Source organism: Lynx rufus, unplaced genomic scaffold, assembly GCF_022079265.1.
Source record: "Lynx rufus isolate CCGP_SWC_20201006 ecotype Redwood Valley unplaced genomic scaffold, mLynRuf1.p SCAF_8, whole genome shotgun sequence".
NCBI classification, from domain to species: domain Eukaryota; kingdom Metazoa; phylum Chordata; class Mammalia; order Carnivora; family Felidae; genus Lynx; species Lynx rufus.
The window spans coordinates 45,499,506-45,519,799 of record NW_025814896.1 but is presented as its reverse complement, the minus strand read 5'-3'; the positions used below and the strand labels follow the sequence as shown (position 1 = coordinate 45,519,799).

Genomic DNA, 20,294 nt, shown 5'->3' with positions numbered 1-20,294 from the left:
TCTTTTGTCCGGTTTTTGAAAGACTATCTGAGTCACCCACAAGCAGTTGCCAAAGAATAATAAAGAACATTTATTTATAAGATAAGCCTCAATACAGATGGAAAAAAATCTATAGCCTATTATTAACTCTGAGCTCCTGTTTTATCCTTTACAACAATTTGGCTATTGAGAATTCTTTCTGCATTGATTTCTCTCAAAAGTTGGCATTGTTTTCCCTTTTTTTTTTCAGTTGTCCTTTGATATATACGTCTCTCTCTCTCCTTTGCCTTATCCTTATCCTCCCTCCCTTGGCAGCCAGAGCCAGCTTACATGAACATACACCGAGTGGCAAATGGTAGAGCCCGTTTTGTGTCAGAAACCAAGACCTCTGAGCTGCCTCTGTAGGAAGGGCCTTCTGGACAAGAGACCATACGTGTTCTCCCCATCCTTTGGTCAGGGTGTCACAAGCACACAGAACTCCTCTGTGAGAAGGAAACAAGGCCACTGCCCCTGGAATCCAATAACTTATCCTGAAAGGCTTATTTTCTGTGCTGTCCTTGAAATTCATTAGCTTGTTGTTTGTTGTTGTAGGGGGTTTTGTTGTCTGGGTTTCTTCATACGTACTTCCATTACAACTGCGTGTCACTGATTATGGACTGCTTTTAGCATAAATCGTAGGAAGAATTGCACTTATTGGGGTGCCTGGGTGGCTCAGTTGGTTAAGCGTCCAACTTCGGCTCAGGTCATGATCTCACAGTTCGTGAGTTCGAGCCCCGCGTCGGGCTCTGTGCTGACAGCTCAGAGCCTGGAGCCTGTTTCAGATTCTGTGTCTCCCTCTCTCTCTGCCCCTCCCCTGCTCAAGCTCTGTCTCTCTCTGTCTCAAAAATAAGTAAACATTAAAAAAAAATTAAAAAAAAAAAGAATTGCACTTATTATCTAAGGAATATATTTAAAATTCTTTTAAGTGTGGTGTTACTAAAAATAGGAAGGGTTATTCTTTCTTATTTTTTTATTTGTTATAATTGTCACCTGGACTGGGCAACGCTGAATAATTTTAGACTGCAAATAGCTCCTTGATTTTCCTCTTTGGAATAAAGATGCCCACTTCCCCTAACCCTGCAAGTACTGAGGAGAGACACTCATTTGTTATAATTAGTAAAACTAATAGTTTCATCCTTCTTTGTTCCTGTCTGAGTCTCCTCAGGTGTGACTCTTCCTCTGTTTTCTAGGTGCTGATCTCAAAATAGGTTTAGCCAATCTTTGCAGTTTTTACATCTCTGTGTTTTAACTGTGGAGCCTTTTCTCAGACCCACTAAATGGAAGAAGAGGTGTAGCAGCAGAAGCCTGCTCAAGACCTAAGACCACACCATAGCCCTTTCATCCTGGCCTTTCAGGCATCTCCATGAAGCAAATGATAGCCAGTCACAATGTGACCTTGTTCTAGAAATGTACAGGGGGGACAACAGACTTGGTTAATGGCCAGTGGTCAGAGCCTCAGGATCTGGACGCCTTCTGTCAGTCATTCAGGCAGCATATCTATTAAGGCTGCTTCATGCCAGATGCTGTGTCAAGGGCTGGCAATCTCATACTCCCAGAATCCCAGTTTTAGTAAGGGAGACAGCCAACAAGTAAGTAAGTAAACGGTTCAATTAGAGACTTTCAGATAGGAGCTTTGGTGTTATAAAGAAGATAAAACAGAGTGATAGGATGGACCAGAAGGCGGCTGCTTTAATTCATGTAGGGTGAATTCTAGTTTCCAATCCAGCATGTAGGGAACTTAGAAGTCATCACTCCCATTCTAACAACATGAGAAAAGCTGAACAAACTGAAAATCAACAACTCTTCTTTGATGCATCAGAGAATTGAGTCACAAGGAAAATCACTGCTCCCAAAATTGTAGTGACAGAGAGTCACAACTTGCCATAGCAGAAGGCCAGGAACAGAAACCCCTGGGGAATCAATGACAAGATAGGAAAATGTCAGCTCTAGTTTACCAATTGCTGGAGGCTCCATGTACACAAATTTGAGAGTTAGAGTCAAGAGGGGCCTGGTCCTTGGGAGACCCCCACACTTTTGTGTGTTTTCCCTCTAGGAGTCCTACCACTTTCTCACAAAACCTACCACTTTTCTCACATGATGAGGAAAAGCCCACATGCTTCAGTAGAGGGAGGGAAAGAAGCCATTTTGAAATACACCTAGAGCATTCTGTTCTTCTGAATGAGATCTGTCCTCAAGAGGAAGTGTTTTACCAGAGCCTTACCTACTGGGGTTTTACCAGAACCAACTCAAGCTCCCTCTAGCTTTGCTGTCTCACATAAGGAGGAAGTATGTGTGTTTGGCAGGGAGTGGGAAGCACTTGTGAAGGTCCCAGCCCAGAGACACAGGCTCACTGAGAGACTGAGACCTGATCATAGGTCTGTGGGACACTTCTTCCTCACACCTTATCACTACATCAAAAGGACATTTGTACACTAACAACTGAAAGAACTGCACATCTAAGACCTTGTTTAAGAGGGACAGGGGAGACAAAAACACGGGCATACAAGGAGATTTTAGCCTTTGACACCATCATCTGCAGCTTCAGCAGACAATAAAGACAGCCTAACTCCGAGACAGACAAACATAAAGTGTCACACTAAAGGCTGATTTACTTCAGTTCCTGTTACATGGTATATTCTATTTAGCTTCCCACAAAAAAAAAAAAAAAAAAAAAAAAAAAAAAAATTACAAGGCATACTAAAAGTCAAAAACAAACAAACAAACCCAGCTTCAAGAGACAGAGCTTGCAAGCATCAGAATCAGACTCAGATTTGGCAGAGATTTTGAAATTATCAGACCAGGAATTTATTTTTTTTTAATTTTTTTTCAACGTTTTTTATTTATTTTGGGGACAGAGAGAGACAGAGCATGAACGGGGGAGGGGCAGAGAGAGAGGGAGACACAGAATTGGAAACAGGCCCCAGGCTCCGAGCCATCAGCCCAGAGCCTGACGCGGGGCTCGAACTCACGGACTGCGAGATCGTGACCTGGCTGAAGTCGGACGCTGAACCGACTGTGCCACCCAGGCGCCCCTCAGACCAGGAATTTAAAATAACTATGATTACTGTGTCAGGGCTTATAATAGAAAAAGTGGACAGCATGCAAGAAGAGAGGACCAATGTAGCAGAGAGATAGAAACTCTAAGAAAGAGTTGAAATGCTAGAAGAAAAAAACACAGAAATGAAGAATGCTCATCAATCAACTGGACAGCTGAGGAAAGGAACTGTGAGCTTAAACATAAGTCAGTAGAAACTTTGAAACTGAACTACAAAAGGAAAAAGGATAAAAAAAAAAGCTGAGCAAAACATTGAAGACCTGTGGGCCAATTATAAAAGGTGTAATACACACCAAATGGGAATACCAAGAGGAAGAGAATGGTAGAGAAGAAATATTTGAATTTATAAGTAAATATACTTTATATAATATATTTTAATATACATGAGAATTTTTCAAATTAATGACAGATACCAAACCACAGATGCAGAAAACATAGGGAATAAATACCAAGTAGGGTAAATACTAAAATATCTATACCTAGGTATATCATATTTGTACTATATGTTATAAATTGAATATTTGTGCCCCTCTAGAATTCATTTTTTGAAACTCAACCCCCAAGTGTGATGGTATTTGGAGATGGGGCCTTTGGGAGGTGATTAGGTCATCAGGGTGAAGCCCTCAGGAATGAGATCAGTCTTAAAAGATACTCCAGAGCATTCCCTTACCACTTCCTCCATGTGAGGACACAGAGACAGCCATCTGTGAAGCAGGAAGCAGGCTCTCACCAGACATCAAGTCTCCTGACATCTTAATCTTGGACTTCCCAGCCTCCAGAATTGTGAGAAACTAATTTCTGTTGTTTATAAACCACCCAGTGTATGATACGTTGTTATAGCAGCCCAGACTAAGGTACTACCAAAAATCAAAAACAAAGGGAAAATCTTGAAAGAAACCAGAGTTAAAACATAATTGTAGAGGAGCAAGCCCAAATATTACAGTGGACCTCTCTTCAGAAATCATATAAGCAAGAAGCAAGTGGATTAAAACATTTAAATTGTTGTGAGAAAGAAACCTGCTAGCCTAGGATTCTGTGTCCTTCAAAAGTGAAAGAAAAAATAAAGACTTTCTCATACAAAACTTAGGAAACTTGTGGCCAATAGACCTGCCTTACAAAAAAAAGTTAAACTCATCAAGAAGGAAAATTATGCAGATCAGAAACAGAGATCTACTTTAAAAAGGAAGAGCGTTAGGGAAGAAATAAATGAAGCTAAATGAAATCTTTCATGTTTCTTATTCCTAATTGATCTAACAGATAACTGTTCCAAATAAAAATAGCAACTATGTATTCAGTGATTGGATAAGTAATGAATGACAGCGACAGTTATGAGGATGGAAGGGAAGAATTGGCAATGCTCTGTTGTAAAGTACTTGTACTGCCCGTGAAGCAGGATAGTGCTATGAAAGAGGACCTGAATTAGTTGTAAGTGTATATGTCAAACTCAAGAACAATCACTGAAAAAAGTTTTTTAAAAAAAGGGTATCATAGATATGCTAAGAGAAAAACTGGAATTATATAAAATGCTCAATAAAATCAGAGAAAGCAGAAAAAGAGTAGAAAACAACAAGAGGAGCAAGTGAAATACAGTAACAAATACGATAGATATTCATCTAACTATATCAGTCATCACTTTACATATCAAGAGTCTAAATGTACCAATTAAAAGAAAAAAGACTGTCAGAGTGGATTAAAACAAAAACAACAAGACCCAACTCTATGTTGTCTACAAGAAACCCACATTAAATTATAAAGACACAGATTAAAAGTAAAGGGATGGAGAAAGATATCCCACACTAACCCAGATCAGGACTAACTGTGTTAATGCCAGAAAACCCTGTCTTCAGAGCAAGAAAATTATCAGGGATGAAGAGGGACATTACAAGTGGGCAGAGAAAGTTCCTCTAGGGGGTGATGTTTAAGTTCCCCAAGAGATGACCCTGAATGGAGCAGGAGCATCAACCAAAGAGGACAGAAAGAACAAAGTCCTTACACAGGACATGAGCTTCATGAGTGAGGAAAGCTATCTACTGGCCCTGGGATGGGGAGAGGAAGGCTGGGGGAGCTGAGAGCTTCCATGGCCCCATGGTGAGGATGCTGACCTTGATGAGCTTAGAAAGGCAGGCAGTCTAACCACATTTTTTTTTCTGTAAAACAGGGACAAAGTGTCAGCCTCATGGAATTGTTGCAGGAATTATATACTTTATACATACGTACACACACACACACACACACACACACACACACATTGAGCACTGAGCTCATAACCTGGCCCAGAAGAGGGAGTTTAATAACAGTAGCCCCAGCCATTGGGCTTATCATTAAAAATCAAATATTCCTGGGCTCTTTAACCTCTTGTTCTATGATTCATTTGTTATTCTGTCTTGATATAACCTCTTAATTATTCCAAAATAGATCAGTTAATTATGTATATTACTTTAATCTCCAGTTACTAAAAATCATAGATTCCAAAGGCATCAAAGGAGAAGTTTTAGGCCCAGTTAATGAATCAACCTACTATAAAAGACATTCATAGATATGCCATGATTGTTCCCTAAGGGGACTTTCTCCCTATTTGGAAGTTCTTTTTCTGTGTCTACCCCAGGCTCTGCAAAATAGAGTGTAAGTCTGTTTTTGCTTTTCTTTCAAGAAACCTGTCCAAGTCCAATGAGCCATTTTCCAGCTGGTCCCTCCTCAGAGAGCATTGCCCTTATAGAGTTACACGTTCGCAGAGGACACTGTCATGCCTTCCCCTTTCCTCATCTGTTCTAAGGGAACAACAGATGATCTTTAAGGGCTCTTCTACCTCTGCCATCAAGGATTCCAGGACCTGCTACAGTTTCTCCCTCTGGGAAGTTCACAATCCTGTAGTATGAACTTATGGACTGAAAGAGTATATTTGGACCCATAAAGTTATGCTTCAGATGTCAGCATCAGTGACAGATAGATTGGTTAAAAAATTGCATTGAAGTACAATAACTTTCCCACTGGCAAAAACAATAGCAGTTATGTTATTCACCAGAAAGACTGAGTCCATAGACTGAAAACTTTATTAAAATTTTATAAAAAGTAAAATGTGTTCAATTCTAAGCACTCTCATGTGCTCTGTGGTTCCATGGGTCTTGTACAGATCAATTCTTGACAGGAGAATCCCTTACTGACAGGCACTTTTGGCTTTGGAGTAACTGGAGTCGAGCTTCTCCAGAGGAATATCCTTGGCCACGCCATGCTATGACATGGAAAGCCAGCACTGGTCAGGTTAGCCCCATGGCTATTCTTGAGTCTTTTCATTTCTCTCTGAGTGGTACTGATGCTCCACACATTCCCCTAGATACCTGTTGTAGGTCTTCCCAGTCCTCAAGTGCACTTTCCAGCCTCCTCTCCTGCCTTTCTCCCTTTAGCGGCCCTGCCTCTGACTTCCCACTGGGATACAGAAAGTCCCTCCACCTCTGTGTGCAGCCGTTTGCCTCATCCAGCCACAGTCTTTGTCTTTACTTCCCTATAATGCATCTAACACCAACTAATGCTCGGCAAGATTAGCACCTCCCAGAATACATTGTGGGGACACCACCTTAGCAAAGGGAGCCAGTGCCCTCTCACCCTTTTGGCTCTGCTTTCTACCATTTGTCTGAGTGTCCCTCTCCTTTCACACATCTCTGCCAATACCCACAGTCATGACCACCTTCCACACTATGGCTTCTGTGGCGTCTCTCAGCTAGAAGAGGACTTTCTGCTGTTCCAGAACATTGTATCTATACCCATCCTAAAGCTTTTTTTTTTTTTCCTTTTCCTTTATTGGCCTTCTTGAATGTATAATTTTATCTCCCCTATGAACTGTTTATGCTTAAGAGTTCTGACTTATTTACCTCTGTATTCCACTACAGCCTTACTGGGGCTTTGATCAAAGCAGGCAAATACATAACTAGTAAACAGGAAATCTGAAATCTCTTCCCTTTTGACCCAGAAAGATTCTATGTATTCTTCAAATTTTTCAGGCAAGAGTTTGGAGTCCTATAATACATTTTCCCCCAAAACTATCTTCTATTATTTAGAAAATGTATTTGTATAATATAAAGATTAAAATATATGGAAATAAACAGTCTCTTTCTCAGAAACATAGCTTATTAAAGTTTTTAATTTAATTTAATTTAATTTAATTTTAATTTAAGTTTTAAACATAGCTCTTAAAGTTTTTACCCTTATCTCAATATTATACAGTTTTCCTACCTTGTCTGTCATTAAGATAGTACTATTTGCAAGCCACTTCAGGGATTAATATAGCATTTGAATGTGTCAGCCACTCTGTGAGGGGAGTAGGACATACCATGCCTCTCCTGGGCTCTGAATATGTCCATATATGTAAGTGTAGTAAGTTACCAAGGAGACTTGGTTTCTTGGCAGCCAAACCAAGTCCAGAATTTGACTCCTGGTTGTCTCGACGTCTTTGAGCCCAGAAAGGTGTTCGTTTTCACACCTGTATGTGGATGCTCATTAATGAAAGGCTGTTCACATTTTTGTGGTTCTGTGTACACATCCTGTGTACACTTTACAGGCATATGTGTAGAGTCCAGCAGAAACTCAAAGCTGACCCTGTGCATTGTCACCCTCCTCTTGCCTAATAAAAGCAGTGCCAAAAAGCTGGGTGCAAAAATCATGGCCATATTTTTGTTATGAACACAAGCCCCCAGTTTTCAAAACGGGTTGTATAACTGACCAAACTGGGCAAGTCAAGCCACCCATACTCTGCACGTATAGCTCCCAGTGTGGCCTGGATCTCAGTAGATCTGCACGTGGCAGTGTTGCAGTTCTGGAAGCTAGAGTTATCCTCGAGGAACTTGAAGAGAGCTCGGTTGTTCACTGCCTTGTTTTGGAACATCAAGATGTCTGGACTGAGTCTGTGAGATATTAATTCCCACAAATCAACTGGAGATTCCAGCTCATTTTCTGTGTCCCAAAGATTCTCCTTTGCCCTGGCTGCAGCAGCTGGATACCTCCTTGTGCTGGCACGCTAAGCAGTATTTCAGGATGAACTTCAGTGACATCACTTCTCCACAAAAAAAGCTTTCTCCACTTTCATGATATCTGGCTGAGAGAACCTGGGTGGTTCTGGGCCTGGACGCAGGCCTGTTAAGGAGAAAACCACATGGGCTACACTTTCTAGGTTTGTGCTGCCTCTCCCAGATGTGATCGGGACTCCACAGGCATCTCCTAACTTGCAACTGGTGAGGAAATCGTACTAATCTCAGGCTCTGGTCATCATGCTGGGAGAGGGCAGTTGTGAGTCAGAAACTTTAGTTTGTTGTGAACATACATGCGTGATGGATGAAATGCCAGGTTATGGTTCTGATTATTAATTGTATTAGCCTTTTTCCAAAGAGCCAGCTTTTGATCCTGGTTATTCTCTCTGTTGTGTGTTTATTTCTATTTCATTTAAGCCTACTTCTGTCTTTATTATTTCTTCCCTTCCAGTTTCTTTTGAATTATTCTTTTGGATTTAAATATTTCTTGAGGTGGGTGCCTATCTCATTAAGTTTCAGTTTTTATTCCTCGCTCATATGAGCATTTAATCCCACATATTCCCTGTCGTTACTGCTTCAACATCTAATACCTACTATTTTCATGATTATTTAACTTGACATACTTTTAAGTTAGTATTTTTGTTGACCCCTGAGTTATTTAGAAATATGTTTCAGGGCGCCTGGGTAGCTCAGTCGGTTAAGCGTCCGACTTCAGCTCAGGTCACGATCTCGCAGTTCATGGGTTCGAGCCTCACGTCGGTCTCTGTGCTGACAGCTCAGAGCCTAGAACCTGCTTCAGATTCTGTGTCTCCCTCTCTCTCTGCCCCTCCCCCACTTGTGCTCTGTGTCTCTCAAAAATGAATAAATGTAAAAAAAATTTTTTTTTTAAAGTATGTTTCTTAATTTCTAAACATAGATGTTTGTGCTGGGTATTCTTGTGTTGCAATTTTTTTTAACTTAATGTGTCTTTGGGCACAGAATATAGATTGTATGATTTCAGCCCCTTGAAATTGAGACTTGCTTTACGACCTAGAACAGGGCTCAGCAAAGTTTTCCTATAAAGGATCAGGTGGTAAATCTTTTAGGCTTTGTGGCCCACAGAGTATCTGTGACAGCTATTCAACTCTGCCATTGCAGTGTGAAAACAAGTATAGGCAATATGTAAGTGAAGGACTGTGGTTCTGTTCCAGTACAATTTTATTCTTGGCTGATTTTGAATTTCATATAATTATTACATGTCACAAAATATCTTTTTCAACTGTTGAAAAAAGGAAAAACCATTTTTAGCTTGTAGGCCTTACAGAAAAGGCACCAGGCTTGGAAATAGGCACCATAGTCTGTATTTGTGGATCGTTGGCCTAGAATATGGTCAGTTTTTTAAAACTGTTCTGTGCATGCTTGAAATGGATGTGTCTTCTACAATTGTTGGGTGAAATATTTTGTATGTATCCATGAGGATGAGTTTGTTATTGTGTTGTTCAAACTTTCTATATACTTGCTTGTTTTTTACAAAATATTTTTAATATAGCATTAATAAAGAAAAGGGTACAAATTATAAGTACAACTTGATGTTTTCAAAGCACATTATTTAATGCTTCCCAGATGTAAACATAGGATATTGCCAGCCATCAGAAATCTCCCTACACTCCATCCCAATCACTAATCTCTCAAAAAGGTAGCCACTTTTCTATTTTGACTTCTGTCACCATTGATTGGTTATACCTGTTTTTGAACTATAGATGGAATTACATTATGTGAACCTCTTTGTGTCTTTGTTTCTTCTTTGTTTCTTTCACTCAGCATAATATTTGGGTCATTCCCATGATGTTACATGTAGTTGTGGTTTGTTCATTTCATTACTGTGGAATTTTCTATTAGTTGAATATACCACAAATTTTTCATTCATTCTCCTGTTGATGAACACTGAGGGTATGTCCGGATTGGTGAATATATGTGACTTGCCTTATCACTTTCATTATGAGCAGAATGTTTTACATTTTTATTAAGTCCAATTTATTTTTTTTCTTTTATGATTGGCACCTTTTATACCCTAAGAAACCCTTGCCTGACCCAAGATTGTGAAGATTTTCTCATATATTTTCTTCTAGAAACTTTGTAGTCTCAGCTTTACTGTTTTGATATATAATCCATCTAAATGTTTGTGTGTGATATGAGGTAGAAGTCAAGGTTAGATATGACTATCTGCTTGTTTTAGGACCTTTTTTGAAACAGACTTCCCTTTCCATATAAAATTGATGTGCTGCCTTTATTGCAAATCAATTGGATCAATTCTTGGGCCCTGCATTATGTTCTGCTGATATATTTGTCTTTCCTAGTGCCAATGTTATTATATATTAGGATAATTTTATAGTATGCCCTGAAATTAGGTAATATAAATCTTATTGTCTTGGCTAACTTAAGTTTTTCCATTTTAATATGAATTTAGAATCAGCTTATCTATGTCTATAAAAATAGCTTGCCAAGATTTTTATTTGCTTTGTGCTGTATCTATTGCTCTCTTTCAGCAGACTTGACATCTTAACAGTGTGGAAACTTCCAATCCATGAACATTGTACATCTTTCCATCTTTTAGGTTGTCTTTGTCTTTAATTTATCAATGTTTGATAATATATATATCTTTTATCAAATTTATTCTTAGTTATCTTATGGTTTTGATGCTGTTATTATTTTTAAAAGTCTTTTTCTGGGGCACCTGGGTGGCTTAGTCAGTTAAGCATCCGACTTCAGCTCAGGTCATGATCTCACAGTTTGTGAGTTTGAGCCCTGCGTCAGACTGTGCTAACAGCTCAGAGCCTGGAGCCTGCTTCAGATTATGTGTCTTCCTCTCTTTCTGCACCTCCCCCACTTGGGTTCTCTCTCTCTCTCTCTCTCAAAAATAAATAAACACTTTTTTCAAGTCATTTTCCAATTGTTGGTGGCTAACATTCAGAAGTATAATTGATTTGGAGGGTATATTATATACTGTGACCTTTCAAAATCCAGTTGTTCTAGTTAAATTCCTTTGGATTTCTCATGTTCATAATCATGTTATCTAAATAAATAACGTTACTTCTTTCTAATCTTTAGGTTCCTTTTTTTCTTCCTTTCTTTCTCTTATTTTCTTTATTGTAATAACTAGGACTTTCAAAAATGTTGAATAGAATATGTGACAGACATCCTTGCCTTTTCAGATCTTAGGTGGGAAACATTTAATATTTCACCATCATTTATGTTACAGGTTTTTTTTTTCCTTTAAGATTTCATCAAATTGAGAAAGTTCTCTTCTATTCCCAGTTTTTTGGGAATTTTTTTTAATCATGAATGAGAGTTGATTCTATGTATGTTTTTTCTGTATGTATCAAGAAGGTCATACAGTTTTTCTTCCTTATTTTATTAATGTAGTAAATTGTATTAATGGATTTATCATTGTTTAACCAATCTTGGCTTTTTATGGAAAATACTACTTGGTCAAGATACAGTGTCTTTTATATATATTGCTGTATTTAATTTGCTGAGAATTTGTAAATTATTTTTACATCTTTGTTGAGGGATGTTAGTTCACAGTTTTCTTATGTCAGCTTCACATGTCCTCTCCTTTGAACAAAGAGTCTTCCATTTTCCCCAGCCCCTCTCCCAGTGCCAACCACAGAAAAGGTATTCCACAAGTAAATAGTCTTCGACACAAGTTAAAAGACCTATTCTGGAGACCTGTATTTGTTAAATAATTTAAATTATTTAAAATAACAGTTTCACCCATTCAGCCAGTATTTGCATCCCAACCATGTGCCAGGCACAGTGCTACTCATTGGAGGTTTCTCTCCACCATCTCCAGCAACTGCTTCTCAATCTTCTTTGATAATTCTTCCTCAAGTCTTCAACCTCTAAACATTGGAGGGCCACAGGATTAGTCCTTGAACCTTTTTTCTTACTCATCTGATCATCCAATCTCATGGCTGTAAATACCATCTATAAATAAATAACTCTTAAAAATCTCCAATCTGGGCTTCTCCCTTGACTTCCAGCCTGATATATCTGCTGCCATCTCCATATATCACCTCTGGATATCTAATAGTCATCTCAAACTTAGCATGTTTAAAGTTGAAACAGTGACCCTCCCTTTTGGTCCTCTCCATTTCAGGAAAAGGTGGCTCCAACTTTCCTATTGCCAGGCATAAACCATGGCATCATTTTTTTTTTAAAATTTTTTTTTTTTTCAACGTTTATTTATTTTTGGGACAGAGAGAGACAGAGCATGAACGGGGGAGGGGCAGAGAGAGAGGGAGACACAGAATCGGAAACAGGCTCCAGGCTCTGAGCCATCAGCCCAGAGCCCGACGCGGGGCTCGAACTCACGGACCGCGAGATCGTGACCTGGCTGAAGTCGGACGCTTAACCGACTGCGCCACCCAGGCGCCCCAGCCATGGCATCATTTTTGATGCCTCTTTTTCTCTCCCACTTCATTAGTAATCCTCAGCAAATCCTATCTCCCTTCAAACTATTTCTGGAAACCAACCACTTCTCCCCACTTCTGCCACCATTCTGTTCTAAGCCATCATCATCTCTTGCCTAGATTCTTCACTAGTTCCCTAGCTGGTCTCCATAATGCCTACTACTTGCAATTTTCCCAACACAAAAGCCAGAACATACCATTAAAATGTAGGTTAGGGGTGCCTGGGTGGCTCAGTTCGTTGGGCATCCAACTTTTGATTTCAGCTCAGGTCATTATCTCACCATTCATGGAGATTGAGCCCCACATCGGACTCTGTACTGGCAGCACATGGCCTGTTTGGGATTTTCTCTCTCTCTCTCTCTCCCTCTCTCTGTCTCTCTTTCTCTCTCTCAAAATAGATTAATAAACATTTTAAATACATAAATAAAATGAAGATAAGATCAGATCTCCCACTTCCCTAAACCCTCCAGAAGGCTTTAATCTTGTGCACAGCAGAAATCCAGAATCTCTAAAATTTCCTATAAGACCCCTCTTATTACCTATCCAGCTTTATCTCCTTCTGTTCTTTTTCTTGCTCACTGAGCTACATCCTCTGTGGCTTGCTTGCTTTTTCTTAACCATAGTAATTCCACTCTCACCACAGGGCCATGTATTTGCTTGTTCCTCAGCCTGGAGTGCTCTCCCATCAAGCTTTTACTGAAATGTCATCTTCTCCTTGAAGCCATCCCTAGTCATGTGCTTTTAAATTGGAGGACTTCCCCCCTCAAAAAGAATCCTATTGCTCTTCCTGCTTTATTTTTCACTTTAGCTCTTTTACTACCTGATACATATTTTATGTATATATTTTATATTTATATTTTCTGTTTTATGTACTCTTTATCCTCTCAAACCTCCAATAAATTCTAAGCTCAACGAAATGAAGAATTTTATTATTCACTGCTGTGTTCCCAGGGAATAGAACAGTGTCTGTCACATAATAAATATTTTTAATAAATGATTAACAAGCGAGAGTGAATAAATACATGACTTACAAAGCAGACCCAGTCTTTGACCTCATGGAGCTGACAATCTCCATATTGGTAAATGGAGTTGATGAATTTCTAATGGAAAAAAAAAAAGAGAGAGAGAGAGAGAGGAAGAGAAGAAAGAAATCCAGAAAACACAGGCACCAGAACCTTGTGGGTTGCTCGCATTGTAAAAGTGGGTCCAGTGAAAGAAAGCCAAGCCTCTAATAAGGAAGTAGAAAGAAATGAGGATAACACAATTATCTTAGAAGCAGAGGAAAGAAGGTTTAAGAATGAGGACTATAAGTAGGACTTTGTAGCTGTTACCAGCGATAGTCACTATCTCCTTTAAGAGTCAATAGGCATCAAGCTCCATGCAGAAACACTGCCAGTTCCACACTGGTTTCAGAAGGATGCAAGGCTAGAGGTGTGCGATGAGGTGCAGCGGTGTACTGTGCATAATCCACGTGATGTAGACATTTAGAAAGAGTAATGCTATTTCTCTAAATGGCAACACAAGGGGGAAAAAACTTAGTCATAATTTGTCATGAGAAGTTTTGCTGAAGAGTTCATAGTGGAGGAGTATTGTGGAGCAGACCTGTGTTGCTTGATCCAAAGCCCTCAACGTGTATCCTGCTAAGATCAGCATCTCTTTGTGGTTGACAGTCTGTGTGGTCATGACAGGTCCAAGACATCCACCAGCTATTCTCAGGTCTTTGGTTTGGCTTTTACTGGTTTTTTGAAACGTAAGTGTTTTTTTGTTTTGAATTAACAGGTTCCATTTTTTGGGCCTCTGTTTGATGGAGCCATAGTGAGTGGAAAGCTATTGCCAAGCCTTATATGTGCCACGTGCATCAATGCCAGCAGGGCTGTGAAGTGCCTCATCCCACTCTACCAGAGCTTGTATCTTTTTGCTTGGAGTATGTAACCTATTAACCTTCCCGGAATCCTGATTTCTGGCAGTTTTTCATGAGAGGTAAGTAGTTCCTGGGTTGAAAAGGGAAGAGAGAAAGTTTTTTAATGTGTGTTCAAAATGACATTGTATGATCTTCAGACCGTCTGTCAATTTATCTTAAATATAATAACACTGTGCTTCACCAACCTCCAGAAGAGTTTATTTTCATAATTTAGTCACATAGGTTTGTGCCAAGAAGCTGTGACTGTCAAGAGTGTCTCCTCTGTTCTTGGTGTTTTTGCCTGAGGTCAGGATCCCCTCTGCCCATCCCTGTGGGTTACAGTCTATTGTGTGGAGAAGGTAGGATGCCGAGGAAAATGTAACGGGGTCACCCAGAGTACCTACCCAAAACCAACAGCAAATGAAATGACTCTAATCAATCAAAGAATGTGGCAAGTACCAGTGGAGAAGTACAAATGGCCTTCTAGAAGGTCAGAGGAGGGGGAAATTGCATCTGGTTGAGGGTACAGGGAAAGGCAAAGTGAAGTTGCATGGGGACTTATCATTGAGAATGGCTAAAAATCCTTTTGTAATTTTTCCCAAATCTTCACCAACCCTTGATCGCTCTAAAACCAGGAGAAATTTCACTATTGTAATTTTTTTCTCAGACATCAGTTGGCATGCTATAGTATTTATGCCTAGGCATAATGTCTGATTATAACAAAAGGAAACTAAGGTGACTTCCTAAAATTGATGCAAAAGGCATCTGACCTCCTAGTAAAACTTAGAATCTCTTTGTTTCTAATTGGTATTGACAATGAATATGAACATACTATGTTTGAACTCTCTCTATACTTGTCCCATTCCAGCCATTAGTGATGTGTTGCTGAAGGGGGGTCGAGGGTAGGTGAGAAATACCATGTGTGAATAGGTACAGTTCATGAAAAATACCTTTCATTAAAATCTTGGTCACTGTGTTGATTGATATTCTGTCTTTAGATTTAAAAAAAAATACATATGCCATGTGGCAACTTGGAATTATCATAGAAATTAGTAGTAGAAAAGAGCTATTAGGTCCCATCTGGTCCCTCCCCGGGGGCCAGGGCAGCATTATTCCATTCTGCATGCTCCCTCGCGCTTTGTCCAGGCTGGTGGTGCGTGTTTGGGAGATGGCATTCTTCGAAGTGATATCCACAGCACTCTAGACTTAATCTTATAGCTGGTGTCGATTCAGCCTTCAGCATGGGGGGTTTTATTTCGCAAACGCTTGAAAGAGGTTCTTGGCAGAGATGAGAAAGACCTATTCAGCAATTGGCTTGTCAGCTTGCATGTCAACTAGGATGAGCCGGACACTCATCAGTCAAGTATTTTGGACCAAAGCAAGTAAAAATCATTTGCAAAGAAGAAAATTCCACTCCATGTAAGTCCATTGTGATTTTTGTCACGCCACTTTCCCCACTTATCAAATTTCTCATTACAAAATACATGCTTCGTTATTTTGTTCAACACCGCTTTCTCAAAGAAGAATCAATATAGCATCAGAATAATCAGGTTTAAGGAAAACAATACTGTTAAAACTTCAAAAGATAGGATTCAGTGTCACTTGAAAAACTTTTCAAGGAATCACATTAGATAAATGTGGATGCCAGCCAAGGCTACTGATGTTAATGTGGGTTATTAAATACTGTATTCTTCAATAACTTATAAAATAGCCAGGTTGACATCTCAGAGGAAAAGTTGGTAGAAGTTAAGACAGGAAAAGTAACAAAACCTATTATGTTGCTCATTATTTTAAAAATTTAAGTATCTTTCTTTTATCTTATAGTTTGAGAATATTTAATTTGTGCAGTTCAAATAAAGTACTTAAGAAATAAAATACTATATATAATTTTTATAAAGATATAGGGAAAACTGCAATCACTTAAGTACTCTATTATGTAATTTCTGCCTATAAAAGTTCTAATACTCAGGCCAGAAACCAAAAGTATAATAATAAGAATAGTTGAGAAAAATAGAAGAAAAAAGAAAAAAGAGGGTTTTTTGTACTTTTATTCTTTAAAACATTACTGGTTACTAATTTTTAAACTTTTTTTTTTTTTTTCTTCAACGTTTATTTATTTTTTTGGGACAGAGAGAGACAGAGCATGAACAGGGGAGGGGCAGAGAGAGAGGGAGACACAGAATCGGAAACAGGCTCCAGGCTCCGAGCCATCAGCCCAGAGCCTGACGCGGGGCTCGAACTCACGGACCGCGAGATCGTGACCTGGCTGAAGTCGGACGCTTAACCGACTGCGCCACCCAGGCGCCCCATAATTTTTAAACTTTTTAAATATCTATAGATGTCAGCTGAGGCTATTAATAATTAACTGTTCCCTTAACATTTTGTTAAAACATCCTGGTCCTCACATGCTTTGGCAAAAGTTTGAACTGATTTGTGTAGCAGCTGAGTTCTGGAATTTACTGCTTCGTTGAGATAAGTCTTAGATTTGAATTTTGAAAAACACTGAATAACCTAATACATCCTAATTGCGAGTGTCCCTTTGTATTCTCATTTAGCTAACCGTGTGGACTCACAAACTGCCGAGCCCAGTGCCAGGAGCTTGGGATACACAAGGAGCAAGGCAGATGGGGTTCTTGTCATGCACTTCACAGAGAAGACGCACAAACTAATACCGTTGTATAAAGCAACTAAATAGAGAGTGGGAGTGAAACAGGGCCAGGGTAAGGGCTCTCTGCAGAGAAAGCATGTAGGCTGAGGTTGGAGGGATGACAGGGAAGCAGTCCCCAGGGAGGAGGATAGCATTCCAAGAAGAGGGCACTCTAGCAAGCGCAGACGTCAGAGTGTTCTCAAGTGGTAAATTCAGGTTTTTTAGGATCTAATGCATGATTGAGCCCATCAGAGTACCCGTGACAGACACAAGGGCAAGCTTCCAGCAGAGGTGGTTTCTGGGGGATACCTGAGGAGGCCGAGCTTCCCTAACTCTGTCACCTCGTGGCCCACCTTGAAAGTTCTAATCTTAGTACAGCATCAAGTCTGCCCGGTACTAGGGGCAACCACCCCAACCCCTGCAAGTCCTCCCTAGGGCTGAGAAGATCAGTAATACTTTGGACATATCTGAAACCAGTGCTGGCTGTATAACCCAGGGCTCCCAGTAGAGAATGAAAATCTAGAGGCCCTCGTTCAAAAAGCAGGGAGGGAGAAGTGCCTTAAAAGATGCTACAATATAAAGCTTTTTCCATTCCTTCACAGTTTTTCTCTCAACTTGTCATGGTGTTTTTTTATTTGCTATTTAATGCCAATTGAAGTCAAGAAATATTAAAATTTTAAATTATTAGCATTAATATTTATCGGTATTTATATTGTATAATCCCAGTTTAATATGCAAATATAAAAGTATTTAGCTCATATATGGAATCACAATTACACAGTTCATATTTTGTAATTCATACATGGATATATTTTGCTCTTAACAGAACAGTGAAAACGCAGCACAAAACTAACTTACCTATTTTTATTTCATTCTTCATATGCAATATGTAACCAACCATCTTCCTTCAGTTTACTGGTGAGTAAGGAAGGACTGACAGAAAAAAGAACTGGGAGTCCCTCTGTTTTTCCCCTTCCATCTCTGTCATCATTTCGGAGTAAATTGTTGGCTAACACAGTAATACAACTAAGGATCTGTAGGGGTTCTTGGTTATTCTTGTTCCTTAGGACAACACTGCTTATTTTCTGTGCTCAAAGCAAGTTCCAATTCAGGTGGAAAGTATGGCCTCTCAAGATAGTCAGCCTCCCCACTTACTCAGTCTTGGTGGTGACACACTTCCTGTGTGCCCTCTCTGAGTCCCTCTGACCAGGCATTGTGGCTCCACCACAGTCTTGCTCCTGGGACACTGCTAAGGCTGTGCAAGGAACCAGCATGTTCTATGGTTCCATATGGTTCCAACAACCATATGTTGTATGTATTTCCTCTGCCCATGAGCATGCTCCATTGTCTCACCAGACTTCAAGTGCAGAACACGATATCAAAGATAAAATTATTGAGAACTTCAGGAGAGCAACAACAGAGCATTCAATGAAGCAGGGCCCGTTGTAAGCACTGTGCAGATGCTCAGGTCACATGTCCGTGAAGCCCTCCTTGGTACCCATTCCAGACCACCTCCCTCCCCCAGTATGAGTTGGGGAATTCTGTTCCTAGGTATTTATTATGTTTCATTCCCTTCCTAAAGCCAGGCAGTATATCCTTTGGCAACATTTCATTGGCATATGAACCAAGACCCAATAAGGAATGAAGCAGCTTGCATGTATGGGCCTAGAAGGCACAATTCATTTATGAGAACAGATTTCTGAGAAAGCATTGCTATTATCTGTTTCCCTGAGATATTACATATAGTTGTGGGTGCTGACAAAGAATGGGAAATTTCTTTGTAAATACCAGCCATTTTATGTGGGCATTCCTGTGTCCCCATTTTGTTTCTAATATTAAGGTTACAGTTGTGAAGTAGAACATCACCAAACTGCTCATTTCATCCAAACGTCATTCGGGTACCAGAATGACTATTTTATGAACAAGGGACATGTTTAATTCAGACCTTCTTTCAGTCCTTTAGAGAGGAAGCACTTGTTTTGTTTTGTTTTGTTTTTATATTGACCATAGATAGCCAAGCATTGAACCTGAGACAAATGAAGAAAAAAGCCGATGGAATTAGTTTGCAATGGTTATTCTTATCTCCTATCCTCTCCCCACCTAATGGTTGATACTTAAGCACCCTAAATAGTGTCAGTTTTGATTCAGTTTTATATAATATTTAACTAGAAGTAGAAATGTGAGCAGTAATGTATCAATTTTGTTCAGTAATGTTCAAGAAAGCATACCAGTTCTTACTAAACAGAGTACTGGGCACATTGTTGGAATGGATTTGCCTCTCTGGGACCTTTTTAAGCAGTAAATCCAGCTTAGAATCAATATCAAAGGAGTTCTTTTTTGGGGTACCCTTGGCTAAATTATCAAACAGTTGGAACTGTGTGGTGAAGGCTCACAGAAGACTGAAAAATACCATTGTCGTACATGATCAAGAAAAAAACAGTGAACACGATAGGGATGTATTTGGAAATCACCCTCAGTAACCATTCAGGCCAGCCCCTTTGTCCTTCCTGAGTTTTCCGGTATCTTCCTCAGCAGGCTAAATCAAATCTTTCAAGTGGAGCCCTCATCCTATGGCCACTGCTCTTCTGAGTGACGAGGGCCAAGTCACCTGCCATCTGCTTTTTCTGTCCCTCATGGGCAATCAGGGGCCTATGCCCGTGCCTAGAATGTTGTAAATGGGAAGCTTGCCACATTTTATGTTTACAGTTCCAAAGCCAACTAAAGATTCCAAAATTAAACGATGCTCGACTGATGGAAGTTCCCAAATTATTGGAGCCAGGGCTTTCGTTCTCCTCCTCAACTAACTTGTTTCAGGGAAAAGGTGGCCACACAACATACAGTGTGCCCATTAGGAGGAACTCACCCTGAATCAAACAGATGGTGGCTTTTTGAAATAAACGTCCACTTCAATAGAACAATAGCCACAATGGCATTCGCCATCTCTCCTCTCTGGAAGTATCAGCATTTGATGGAGAGGACTGGGCTGCCTAAGGAAAAGTAATTTTACACCTCATTCTTTCACCAGTGAAATTTAGTTTTATTTTCAAGTAACAGATATAGTTGGTAATAAATACAATAGCATAGCTTCTCTCTTAGACTCATGACTTCCTAATATCATTATTAAGTTTTATTCTCAAATTATATACACCTTCAAAAAAGTGGCCTCTCTCCCTAAAGCTCTAACAGTCCCATTTCTGACTTCTCT

At 39.7% G+C, this 20,294-nt stretch overlaps 1 protein-coding gene across 2 annotated transcripts in view; it reads left to right on the top strand.

Moving 5' to 3' along the window:
- Positions 1-20,294, top strand: part of RALGAPA2 (Ral GTPase activating protein catalytic subunit alpha 2) — a 329,438-nt gene that overhangs the window by 228,704 nt on the left and 80,440 nt on the right. For both annotated transcript variants that reach the window (XM_047068562.1, XM_047068561.1), the window contains exon 37: positions 14,322-14,449. In XM_047068562.1, coding sequence (XP_046924518.1) covers positions 14,322-14,449 — 128 coding nt within the window. The remainder of the gene's footprint in view (positions 1-14,321; positions 14,450-20,294) is intronic.